The 14,598-nt window shown below is 35.7% G+C and overlaps 1 protein-coding gene across 1 annotated transcript in view; it reads right to left on the reverse strand.

Annotated features, from left to right (window-relative positions):
• Positions 1–14,598, reverse strand: part of TENM2 (Teneurin-2) — a 152,594-nt gene that overhangs the window by 66,336 nt on the left and 71,660 nt on the right. Inside the window, exon 7 of the mRNA XM_051210976.1 lies at positions 9,045–9,159. Coding sequence (XP_051071001.1) covers positions 9,045–9,159 — 115 coding nt within the window. The remainder of the gene's footprint in view (positions 1–9,044; positions 9,160–14,598) is intronic.

The raw sequence follows: 14,598 nt of genomic DNA on the forward strand, positions 1-14,598 counted from the left end.
CTAGCTAGGCTCAAGACTAGCTACCATTCCACCGAGAAGTATAGTTGAACATTGGTTGTAATTGCATGACGCCATGATAATGGCGAATAAAGTCGCTTGCGGATTTGTGAAACAACCCGCCCATAAGCACTGGGTTTCTTTAGGCACTTTAAAACTCATTGAAGCCCCTCGGTCTTCTCCGGGTGACCGCGAGTTTGACCACAAACGAAGCTTGTGTAAGGACTGAAGAGCCTAATAGTCGGAGCATGCCAATGAGTTGGAAGCAGCAGCTGTATATAATAACTAAGGAAGCTCTTCCAACTCATCCGAGTCACTGGCAACACGATTTCTGGTGTGATTGAAACAATTTTTGAAGATGATGGGATGCCAATCAACAACATGGACGATGGGCAGAATTTTTCGAAGAGCAGTTCAACTGGTCTGCTGACCCGATAACATCGACCAGACTGTCCTGCCCTCCACGGCCTGCGACAACTGACCCACCTAACGAGGCGGAAGTCCGCAAGGAACTCCAACTTTTGAAGAGCTACAAATCACCGGGCCCAGATGACTTACCTCCGGCCCTTTTTAAAGATGGTAACTTTCTGGTTAAGGAACTGACAACATTGTTTACAAAGGTCTGGCAGTTAGTGTCCCAACATTATGGAATGAGTCGATAGTTTTCTCAATTTTTAAAAAGGGTTCACGTCGTTTCTGCATCAACTATAGGGAGATAAGTCTACTTCCGATTCCGTCCAAACCATTGGCTTCCGTTATACTTTGTAGGTTGTTCAAAACCCGTGAAAGATTGACTTGCGAGGAGCAGGCTGGTTTTCATTCTAATCGAGGATGTATTGATCATATCTTCACCCTCCGCCAACTGTTAGAACACCGTCATACTTATCACAGGCCAACAATCGTAGTGTTTCTTGATATCACGGTTGCCTTCGATTCGTTGGACAGGACTGTTCTCTGGGATTGTCTATTGAAGAAAGGTGTGACTTAGAAGTTTATTAACATCTTAAAAGCCCCATATATAAACACCCCAGGCAGAGTGAGGGCATGCAACCACCTCCATTGTTCCATTCGAGCAGTGGGGTTATAATGGATTACCCAATCTCACCATTCCTCTTCAACTTTGCTATCGACGACATTCTGGAAACAGCTCTAACGGATGTAGGTAATGGTGGTGTGGATCTGTTGTCTGGAGAAAGACTTCTCGACCTTGAGTACGCGAATTATATTGTCCTACTGTGCGATAATACCCAAACCATGCAATCCGCACTTAATCAGATGGCAATCAAGGTCCATAGGTATGGTACGTACTTAGCAACTTCCAATTGCAAAGTACTTCTACGAGAATGGCAGGGCCCTGAATCTGCACTCACTCTGGGTAGTGAGCAGATAGAAGTAGTCGAGAAGTTCGTGTATCTGGGTAGCTGTGTAAGTGCTGGTACTGGCCTGAGTGATGAGATCAATTCACATATAGTGTAAGCCAGAGAGGCTTATGCCGCAATCTTTGGCTCCCTCGTAATCTTGGTCTGTCTGTAAAAAGTCGGATCTACAACGCGTCGGTGAGAGCAGTTTTGCCCTATGCTTGTGAAACTTGGCCTCTTCGAGATGAGGATATTAGATGACTCCCTGTGTTTGGTCATCGTTGTCTTCGAAGAATTGCTGACATCCAGTGACAACATCATGTTAGTAATGAAGAGGTTCGGCAACGTGTGTTCGGGTACAGCGACGATAATTTAATTAGCGTCACCATCTTGAAACATCGACTTCGGTGGCTTGGATATGTTTTACGAATGTCGTCCCGGAGAATTCCACGTCGTACATTACTTGCCGACCCTGAAACTAGTTGGAAAAAGCGGACAGGTGGTCAGTGTATGATACGATGTCGTGGTATGAAAGAGAGCTGTACAGGACTGGCTTATGTTGGTCCTTCACGACTCCTTGGTTGGGGTCTTAGAGGTGGTGCAACATAGTGTCTTAGGACGTTATAAGATATGGTTGAGAATAGAATCCAGTGGCAATCCTGCTGCAACTTTCTTTTACTTTTTTCATAAGAAATAGACGTAACTTCTTTAACTCGAAGAATTCTTTCTGGTCGTATCTTTGCTAATTAGTCTGCTTTTCCCACTATTGTTATTATTATTTGACTATCATACACTCATTTCTGTTCGTTATTTTTCTTCTATTTCTTACACGCACTTTACGTTCTCTACCTCTTCACATTCTCATTGGTATTGTGTGGCGCATATGTATTTGGTGCCCCTTTGTACCAACATTTATGTGTTCAAATAAATAAATTAAGTAATAAAAACATTTTATTACCAGAGCAGACGAATGATGCAATTTGTTCGACATAAATTTATCTACCTTGAGTTTCTACACTATGAAGCTTTCCCTTCTTGTGGCCGTTTCACAGAAAGATTACATTTTGTTATTTTTAAAAGTTTGTAGGCGTCTATGTGGTTTGCTTGTGTGTGTATGTGTGTTGGTTAGAGATTTACAGATTATAATAGAGAACTTATCGGGGAAAAGAAGCAAAGCACCGGTGTGAAAATAAAAACAAATGTACAAATCATGTTAAAGAGTGACCATACTGAAGATGGAAGAATAAACATGAACGAAGCAGTAAAACGTTTGAAAGGGCATGATGTGTATTCAATCAACAAGATTGAAATAACAAAACAGCTAAGTTATAAGCGATGATTTGAAGACAAGTGAATCATTATAGTGAAATATGAAAAGTATTTCCTGTTGTAGGAAAGAAGATAAAATGAGCTCTACATAATGAGTTATAATCACGACCATAGTACACATGGAAGTTTTGTACATAAGCATTACTTCAACCATTAGGAATTTATAGCGATTTAGTTACGATAAAGCAACCAAAAAGGGTTCTCTGCAATAGTAAAAAGCAGTTTAATAATTTCTTTGCTTAAGTTATCATTGAAGATGATAAATGATAAGCAGCTAAAAGATCAAATCAATGTCACATTTGTTCCCTTTGCTTAACCATTCGTGATGCATTTTACTAAGTTGAAGATCAGTTAATTCATCCATTTTTCCGATAATAGTTGTAATCCACGAAAACTGATTAAAACGTAAATAAACTGGCAACTATGCAGAAATTTGAAGAATGTTTTCATAATACACTGAAATAAGTTAGTAAATCACCAAAAACACAAAACACTTAAAGAGAAGCTCTGCTGATTTGGAACTTGTTATGGTTATACTACGTGGCGTGATTCCCAAAGTTCTAGTGAAACGCTGTGAATTGTGGAGTTAACGAAGTCTGTAGTGAAACAGTTATTAAGATAGAATTGAACAATAGCTATGCTATAATTCGAATAAAATAAACGTGTGAAATAAGAATCATTGGTTTAGGTTGCAGTGTCTGAATGATAGCATGGCCGCCTGAAGATCAAGGATTTTAACTTTGTGGTGCCCACCACTGCCAATAAGTCTCAAATTAGAATGAAACAACTAAAGTGATGATTAGTTTTTAACAATACACTGCGGTTAGTGTCAGCCTGTCATGAAAACAATCTTTAAATATAACTAACTCTCATGAACTATTTAACTAGAAACATCATTACTCACTGATGAACCAGAATATCACCTGCAAAACATAATGATCATAAGCATCACACAGAAAATTACTTGCATATTGTTGTACCGACTAATATATAAGACGTGAATGTGTATCTGCGTTCAAATTTCACGCTACAAAACATCGATTCACAGAAATGATAACTATAATAGATGTACAGTGCAGTGAAACGAGTTAAAACTGCGTTTACTATTAGACACCTGTAAATTAATCTTAAAAGGATTTTAATATTTAATCACAATGATAATAATTCACAAAGCTTAAAGACACTATTTCCACCCATGTAGATGTGATTAGACTTTCATATACTAACTAATTTACACTATAAGAGAATTGTATTTTCACTGATATAACAAAATCTACACCTAGATAGTAAAAAAAAAAAAAACAATGTTACATCATTAAAGTTGGATACTTGTAGCTTTTAATCCTCCTTTTGTTAAAATATATAAGAAATACATCGTTTGGACTGAAATGAAATGGTGAAAAATAACAACAGGAAAGACACGCATCAGAAACAACAAGATTGGGTAAATTAGAGTAACGCACGCGAACAATACTATTTCCTCAATTAGATCATCAGGCTTTACTCTAACATACAGTAATATTTATATGCATATATACAATTATTAAACGGATAAATAGAATTTATGAGTTATTCATGACGATTAAAAAGAATGATGTGACATTATAATTGGTAAGAAGTTCAAATTGGTAGTAAGGTGACAGGTAGAGTAGTAAAAATGAGAACAGCCGTCAGCATGATAACATGAACAAGGATTTCGACATAGGAAGTACGTTAAAACCAGAAAAAGTAAACACACTAAAATAATAACTATTAGGAATTAAGTGATAAGAAGTGTGTGGACAATCTGCTTAAGTATGCAACTAATAAATAAGAGGTATGAAAGGGGTGAGAAGATATAAGTAAGATAATGTAATAAGAAGATTATCAGGTATGAGAAGTGTGATAAAGATCTAATTGAAAACAGTATTGTTCGCTTGTGTGTTGCATCAAGGCTTTAATGGTACTTTTTTTGGTTCCTAGTGACTTTCTAAAGGATCACTTCAGAACGACTGCAATTTTTCAATCATAGCTAGCTGTTTCGAAACTAAGCTGGTAAATGTTAAAATGGATAGTTGATTAGAAAATGGATTCCAGTATTTATTAATAAAAACAATCAAAAATAGAAAAGAATTTCAAGGTAGTTATTCTAAAAAAGGCTAGATTAGCAATCTACATTATTATAGTATTAATGCGATAACTTGTAAGTTATTTTCAAAGTGTTTTCGATATTAGGTGAATAAATTTACACTAGGTGTAACTATACTTTAATCAAAACTTATTTTGAAAATCACCCAACAAAGATATTTGTATCAATATGGTATTGACGACTGATTCACTAACAAGACTAATGTAATAATGTTGTATTTTGCGCTTGTCTTATGGTTACTTTTAATTACAAACAATTGTGATTCTTCTGATAGGAACGCGATCTAATGCGAAGTTGATAGACTGGTTAACTGACAAACACAATACTTCAACAATTATCACCAACGCGTTGGAACACAGAGGGAAGATAGATGCTTGGAGAAAGATAGACATTTAAGAAGGTTTAAAAATCCCCATAGAATATTCAAAAATGAAGAATATTTGAGAACATTTAAGAAGGTCATAGGAAATTTAAAGAATATTATTTATAGATAGATACAACAACATAAAAATTGTCATAGTTCCAACAGACACCATAATACGAGGTCAACAAGCGGATATAATGATTGTCAAATGAGCTAAGAAGGGATATGAATAAAATAAAACAAAAACAAAGCATATATCTGATAAGAATAAAACACATCTGTTTATTCGGGATCTATTTCAGATTGTCGTACACAACTAGTAACTTCCAATATTACAGGAGCCCAACCAAATAGGTAGACAGGATCTTGCAGGAAAACAAATACACAATCAATGACTACATGAGCAAGACTCGTAACTTTTCTAGCCTAAACTTACATCAAAAGTCGTCGTAAGATTTGATATTCATACTGAATGAATACATGTTCAGTTAACATAATCCCTAGTGCTACAGCTCCTCTTTCCGTTATCTATATTGGTGTTTATTTAGAGGACAAAATGCTGATTTTAAACAAAAGAGAAAACACTTAAGATAAATAATCAGATCTTTAAATTTTAAAAAAGGATCGTCAAGGAAACCAACCAGAGTGAGACAGTAAGCAATGAAGAAAGGACGAATTGAATTTCCTTACACAAAAATTACAATAGCTATACATTGGAGAAAAAGCAAAGAACAAATAATAATGTGTTTTTGCACATAAATCCACTTGGTAATAAGTAAATAAAAACGTAAACATAAACAGTTTTTGTAAGACTGCAAGGTCAGTTTACAGCATGAATAATCATAATAAAAGCTACTACCACCATTATTACTTCTACTGCTGCATGATCACCACTCCCACCTACAACCATAGCACTGGTTTTCAGTGTATACAGTTTACAACTCGATATTTTATATTTACATAACACTTATGTGCACACAAATTTGTTTATGAACGGTGATAGTCCGCCTTAGGGAAATCATTTTGAATGTAGGGAAGGAAAACAATATTGTTATTTCATGCATATACAGATGGATTGTAATAGTTAATAATCATTTACATGTGTACAACAGTATTATTAACATGAAATATGAGATACTAGTAGAAAACAACTTATAACCTTAACCGTTTAACAAAATAAACCTTTCATAACAGAAGAGAATTTCTTAAAATTTTAAAACTGTGTATCCAAAACTTTGTATTTGATATTATGACTTCACTTAAACAAAGTGATGTTTGTTTGTTTACATTAAACGATGGTAATAAGTAGATGAATACCTTCCGTTTCACATCACAAACTGACCTAAAAAATAGTGAAAATCAAGAGGGAATAGAATACTACCTCATTTTCACATGAGATTTCTAAGAAGTCATCATCCGAATCACAAAAACTATTTAGGCTGACAAGAGAATATTTGTTGCCACAATGACTAGGAATATTATATAATCAACAAAATGCTAGAATCCCACGTGGAAGAGTGATTTTTCGAACACACAGTAAGTGGTTTCAGTAACTTTGAAAGGTATCATTATTATATGAAAACATGTGTAACGATTGACGTTGCAGGTATTTGTACCGCATGATAGCAACAGTCAGATTAAGACTATTTCAGAATTTAGGTCAAGAAATGTTTCAGTATTAAGCTGACTATCGTCATGATAATAATGTAAAAGTTAATGCTGAAATATTTGCTAACTGAAATCGAGTCAGATGACGTAGAAAGAAATAACAGAAAAAAAAAAACAAATTAACTACCATGTGAAAATATCGACATTCTTATCACTATTTTGCAAAATGCTTCACAGTAATGCTCATCATTTATACAAATTTTTAATTATAGAGAGAACTCACTAACAAACGGAGAAGGTTACAGAAGAAGTATTAATTCATACAAGTAAAATTATTGTTGAATCGTAACTGAAAGTGATGGGAAACACTTGATAAATGATATCAAAGTCTTCCTAGTCACTTAACTTCAATCAGAAAAAATCAAACAAGATTCATCTTGACATTAAACTATTTATTTATGGATTCACGTTATGTTTCTTAGTCGACAAACTATAGAATAAGGGTACGACATACTTTACACGGGATCAAATACGGCGGTGCATATACAAAAGTGAATCGATTTATCACGGGTACTTCGACTTCGAATGTTCAAGAAATCAATACAGTGAAAGTGCTTTCTAATAAATGAATTATTAAGCAATCTCATGCGTATGTCATTTCATCCCGTTTTACTTGGACTAAGAGAACGCTAGGGAAAATATAAATAGTTGTGAATCTTTCAGCTAGACAATAAACGAGCGGAACATTCACTGAGTGAAGAAAATTTGAAACGAGTTGAATAGCCAAGGTATCTGATTGAATCAGTAAAGCACCGAGTTGAGAAAGAATTATACAGAAATTCATCTACTAAATACGCTTAGTCTTGCAGTTTTTTCTAACGAAATTCAGAATAATAAGTATTAGTTCTATGAAATAATTCGATAAGGCAAACAAATACACGCAAGTAAAATCGGTTTCTGCCATTCATACACTCACACATACACTCAGTGATAAACCATTATAATGTACCAACTTACAGACAAAGGTAACTAAGTTAACCCACATTTTCCTCGTCTAGTAAATGAACGGGTACATCAATCTACACGCTGTTTATTATTATTATTATTATTATTATTACTTCATATCATGATGATTCAACTGTTATTTTTGATGATTCAGATAAATTATTAAACAACCTGTTGGAATTACATACATCGCATCTCATTAATTAACAAATATTTTACGTTTGGTTTATTTATCATCAATGATGGTTTCATTATTCTCTTGTTTTAATTTGATGAAGATTAATTATCCACATACAAATGATTCATAATAATGATAATAAATTTTGATTGTCTGTAGATGAACTTCTAATGATGATTGACGGCGAATAATATTCACAGCATTTTTCGTTAGACATTCGATACATTTAGATAAGACGAATTCAGTCTTTTGAATGCTGATTGACTGACTAAGGATAGTTAACTTCGTGAGAGAATAAAATTTGAATTTGTAAGGAGACTTGTATTCTAAATGGAATCTATGAATTGCTGATTCAAAGCAAAACCATGTAGTTAATTTAACAAACTTAACTGCTGAATACAGTTCGAACAGGATCTCATCAATGAGTACAATATATTCATGTTGTGTTTGTGAGGTGATCCCACAATACATTTTTGGATATCAGCTAAAATTAGGTAGATTTAGTTATCCAAGTGATGACCAGATTATTTAAGATAATCGTAGTTGGTAGACTGTTGTATGTGTATAACAATGAGCAGTATAGGTTGTACAATAGACAAGTCTTGCATAACTTCATCTCGGATTCAAATTAAAAGCACCCAAATAAAGAAAAATCCTATTATTGGGTATTTTTAAATCACCTAATCTATACGAAACTTGCGTTATTTGACGAATGAGATTTATATCGATTTAAAGTAGTAACTACAGTACAGAATAAGCTGAATGACAGCATGTAAATGAATGCAACCAGTGCATCCGGATAGCCATTTGACATATGTTTAGATTTCTGAAAAATTCCAAATTAGAGCAAAACACCAGGCAAGTGCTCCTTAGTTGCGCTAAAGTGATTAGCTGGTGGCAATCAGTGACAAGAGATATTTTCAAATTGATAAGTAATGGAGTAAAATACACATATATTATTAGGCAATTTATTGTAGAAAAACTATTGAAAGAAACACCCCAGTAAAAGAGAAATAGCTCAAATAATCGCAAACTTCAAAAAAGATATACATTTACAGACAAATCAGACATAATTACCTGCATCACCGATAGCGAATTTGATTGGTTCACGACGAGGTTGATCGTTAACCAAAGCCAGAAACCATATCCCTTCATCTAAATAATGCAAACGCCCAGTTTCACGTAATTCATCCTACGAAATTGGAGATAAAATGGAGAAAATTAGTTCAAAATATTTGATATCTAAGTTCATTCTAATCAGTCATATACATGGAACCTATAAACATTTTGTTCAAAAGAAATCTCATTTCTTAGTGCAATAAAGATACGAGGTAGACGCAAATAATAACGAAAATCTCGTGTAAATAGGAGTACCATGCGTGTGGAACCAATATGCTTCAACAGCGAAATATAAAGAATGAATATATAGCATAAAAATGAAGAATCCCGAGATTGTATAAATTTCACCTAGCTCGATTTTCATAGCATTTATAAAGGGTAATGATTTTATCGTTTACTGAGCCTCTATAACCGTGAATTGATTAATTCATTTCAAGATAACTAGTGAAACACTATTATCGGAGACTATTTTCTTATTTATGCTACTTTTTTAATGAAAAAAACGGTTCGGGGTAGTATTTTAATTCATTATATAGGTAAGCTACATAATGGCCAAATAAGTGAAATCACAAAAAATTTTCACAGGTGAAGCAATGTTTTAGTCTAATTGTAGAATGAAATAACCAAGAAGTAATAGACAATTATATCTCAAGATTACTTCCTTACGCCTGTTACCCCTCGTACAGTAGCATAGGGTTTCTACCAGCATTCTCGATCCAACTCTTTCTTGAGAAATCCTTTCCAGTTTCTATTCATCTTTATCATGTCTGCTTCCAATTCTCGACGCAATGTGTTCTTCAGCATTCCTCATTGCCATTTCCCTTTAGGATTCCAAGTTATAGCTTGCCTCGTGATGCAGTTTGATAATTTCTTTAATGTGTTCCCTATCCTCTTTCAGCGTCTTTTCCTAATTTCCTCTTCAGATGGAAGCTGGTTTGCCCTCTACGACAGTACGTTGTTGTTGATGGTGCCCTTGCTTTGCCAGTACTTCTATTTACGTCTGCATCGCATCCTCTCTGTTCATCGATGATGCTATTCAGGCACGTGGGAGTTTCCACCTCTTCCAGAGCTTCTCCATCAAGTGTGATTGGGATATGTTCTTCGTGTTCTTTTTGAGCATCTTACTTTATCCCTTGTTGTATGTTGAAGCATACTGATCCTTCTAATCAAATGATATCACATAGACTGGATTATCGTAATAATGAAATAAGCGGTTGGCTTTCACAAATTCGTGGTGATGATCATAATATTAAATTAAGTATACATCGTGATACACATGGAAATCTTTTACGCCTTCAAACCCCAACAGGTAAAATGTTGTTCTTTTATTTTTACTTGTTGGTTGCATTGCATCATAACAGCATCTGAAACGTACATCTTGAAACTGGGTAAACAATACGAAATTGACAACATTTACTCATTCCGTGCTTTCTTCACGGTCGTAATTCAGTTAACATATTTCGTGGCATAACTGTATGAATTGCCTTTAACAAAACGTAAAAGATATGACAGTATAACACAAAGACAAACTACAACACTAGGTCAGTTAGATCATAATAGTTATAGCCATTATTTTCCGCACAAAATTTCGTTGTATCATATAGTTGTTTCATATTTCTTTCTGTTGTAGCTTTATCCGCTGTCCTTGCTGGGTCTTCCACATATTTCTGCTTGTCAGCTCTATTACTCTTCCTCACTTTCTTGTTTGCTTCTGTGTATCTAGCCAGTGCGTTGACTTCCTCTGTTCTTGTTTGACTGTCGTTAATTGTTGACTTCTTGTTCTTCTTTTCTTGAATCTTGTCCAGGGTTTCCATAGAGATCTGTTCCTTATGATGAAGCTTGTTGTGGCCGAACACCTCCTGACGCGTAGAAGTCAGTGTTTCTTTGATCCCTTTCGATTTGTCCTCTATAGTAGTTTCCTCTTCTTTGGGTAGATCTTGTAAGACTTGAAAGCTGTAGTTGAGAGCTATCTTGAGTTCGTTGGGTTTGTCAGTATCTCGAAGAAAGGCTGTATTAAACCTTGGTACTGCTGTTTCCCCAGTTGTTCAGAGCTTCATTAGCCTCAGTTTTATCTTGGCCACAACCAGCTAGTGGTGATCTGAAGCTATGTCGGCTACTTTCCTTGTTCTCATACCATCCACTGAATTTCCGAATTTTCCAGGGATACAAATATGATCGACCTGGTTCTGTGTGGTGTGATCCGGTGAGACCCATGTAGCTTTGTGTGTGCGATTGTGTGGGAATATCGTGCAGCATATAACCACTTTTTGAATGCACATAAAGTTGCAAATCTCTCATCATTTTCGTTCCTCTTCCCTAGTGCATGTTGTCCAATAATATCTTCGTACCCGGTGTTGCCCATCCCGACTTTGGCGTTTAGGTCCCTCATCAGGATGGTCAGGTTTTTTCCTGAGCACTTCGGTATGATCGATTGCAGCCTCCAGTGAAACTTGTCTTTATCATTGTCGTTGCAATTATTTGTGGGTGCATTACATTGTGCAACATAATTTGTGATTCCTTCCTTTGTGTTGAAGTGTGCTTTGATGATCCTGGATTCATGAGATTCCCGTCCTATAAGTGCTTTACATGCACCTTTGGAAAGCATCAGAGAAGCTCCCTGAGTATGCGGAACGTTTTCTTCTTCTTGACCAGAGTGCAGCAACATCTCTCTGGAATCCATTCTTTTCTTTCCAGCTTGGGTCCGATGATTTTCACTGATTCCGAGAAACATCAAGGTGTATTTTCTCATTTTCGTAGCTATTTAGTTGGTCATCCCAGTCTCCCATATTGTCCGAACATTCTATGTACCTATATTAATTGTTGCTCTGGTTGTTAGAAGGGACATCGGCCTCGTGACTTCCGAAGAATCTCAGCTTTCACTATGAGGCGTCATGATTCTTCCTTTAACTAGGAGGACAGGGTTTAAATGATTTAATTTGTATAGTCTCGTCAGCTTATTTTTAGCAAGTTTGTTTTCTACGGGATGGGGTTGCTGACTCCACACCCAACTCTCCTCCTTTACCCGGGCTTGAGAGAGGTAGTAGCACTAGAATAGCTAGAGATTAACAATAGCGAGAAATTTATTTCATGAACTTTTTTCGGAATAAATTTATCTGAACAATTACATAATCACAATTAAACAAAGTGAAGAGTGAATTTTTTCATTAAGATAATGCTATAGATGAATTTGTAGCTAACATCGTGTTTATAACTAAATAAAATGGGACTGTAACTTAATTATTCTATGAAATATGTCAGTTAAGGTCAATGTGATCGAAAAAGGAACACTTTTCTTTCAAGTAACTACTGTATCACGGAAAGATCAAATGAACTTTTTTTCGAATATCGAAATAAGTTTATGTTGGGGAAAATGGTTGACTGACGTTTATTCTTTATATAAAAAAAACCTACTAGCCGTAAGCTTAGGGAGTCAAACGTGTATGATTCCACGACATAAACTATTCGCTATGATATGGTATTCACTTTACCATTTTTTACGATCTATTCCCCTTTTATGGATTTGTATTGATGAAAGTGCATAGAAATTTGAACGTAAACAAATCAATGTCAGACTCTAGTCAGTCAACTGAATAACATTACATAAATGTCAACCGATTTCGTTTGAGAGTCGAAAGATTCGACAATACCTTTGGAAAATCTTACAGTTTAATTAGAGACAAAGCTAAACAACAAGAAAAGGAAAAAAATCAGTATCTGACTTAGCCTGAAAGTAGACAACGTTTATTGTTTGCAAATACCTCAAATGATTGCAAACAATCAAGTTTATTCTAAATTAAGGTACAAAGAAACAGCATAATATCAACAGTTATATATGATCTACTTTTTATTTTGTTTATAAAAACACATTGATTGTTATGGAGCCTAGTTTTTTAAAAAAAGACATTGATAAACTCTATTCAGTCATAATTTATTTATTCGTTTTTACAACTATATAGTGTGTTAAAAATCATATAACAGCAATTTTTGCCGACGAGTTAATAAACGTGCAAAATTTGAAAAATGTAAAAAGAAGATTAAAAAACGTGTAACTGGTGCAGCCATTAGAGGAAAATGGAACAGAAGAAATACATTCAAGGCATTAACACATGAAATGAAGATGTAAAAATAAGTCACCACCAAAATTAATTTCCTTTTCAATAGTGAATTATTAGCATGTCGCTTAAGTCAATCAGTCAGTCAGCTACAACGTAGGACCAGGCACATATTTGCATCAGTCCAAGTTGCCATACCACATTGACAACAACAAGATGGACACCGGATTCCTAAAAGTAGTTAATTCAGAGGTGGTAATATATAAAAGAAAGATTGCAATAAGGATATAGTACAGGAAGAAAAAATTAGTTCGTAGAAAGAAATATATGAAGCGATTTTAATCTCATAGTTAAAAGGATGAAAGAGAGTGTATACACTGACGCCATTGTGATCGATTCTGAGCCATGTCACCAAGAGTCTCCAACCATTGGTTACGATAGTCACGCGGACCCCAACCAAGTAGTCTGCATCTACCAACATGGCTCAGATTAGAAGTTAGTGACTTCAAGCACTGATGCCACGTTTTGGTTTGGCCGCCCCTAACATTCTTCCAACCATCTCCAATACCGGTTAGCGTTGCACGAAATGGTAATCGGTGTTCAGGCATACGTAACACGTGGCCCAACCATCTCAGTCAATGAAGTTTCACAACCTCGTCAACTGATTTACCATCATTCCCTAATATCCTGCGTCTAACCTCACTATTACTTACCCGGTGATCCCAGCAGACGCCAGCAATATTTCTAAGGCATCTGTGGTCAAATACTAGTAGCTTACGAGTGTCTTCTACTCTTAATGGCCATGTTTCGCAGCCGTAAATTAAAACAGAACGGACTGCCGCGCAGTATACTCGTCTTTTTATTGATAGACGGATATCTCGCCTTCGCCATAGGTGAAGTAAGTTGGCAAAAGCCAAACGAGCTTTTCGAGTCCGTGCTGAGATTTCGTCAGACACCAACCCATTAGGGCTGATCAGACTTCCAAGATAAGTGAAGTTGTCGACGCAGGCCAGTCCTGAAGCAACAACTTGCATTTAGAGGGAGAGAAGCGCATTCCAAACATTCTGGCATTGTTGCTCAGTGCTACCAGAAGACTCTGTATTCTATCAGGGTCTTCAACAAACAGGACTATGTCATCTGCGTATTCTAAGTCGATAAATGGACCGCCTGGATGGAGATCAATACCCGAGAATTCAGTCGACGAGAATGTTATTTCCATCAATAGGTCTATGATGAAGTTAAACAAAAATGGGGAAAGTGGACAGCCTTGACGGACACCACTTGAGGTTGCAAAAGTAGATGACAGTTCGCCATAAGCTCTGACTTGACTAGTAGTGTTCGAGTAAAGAGCCTTCACAAGGTTTATGTACTTCTGAGGTACGCCTTTCAATGACAGACACTGCCACAGAATCTCGCGGTCTACAGAGTCAAATGCTGCTTTTAAGTCGAGAAAGACCACC

Source organism: Schistosoma haematobium, chromosome ZW (assembly GCF_000699445.3).
Source record: "Schistosoma haematobium chromosome ZW, whole genome shotgun sequence".
Lineage (NCBI taxonomy): Eukaryota > Metazoa > Platyhelminthes > Trematoda > Strigeidida > Schistosomatidae > Schistosoma > Schistosoma haematobium.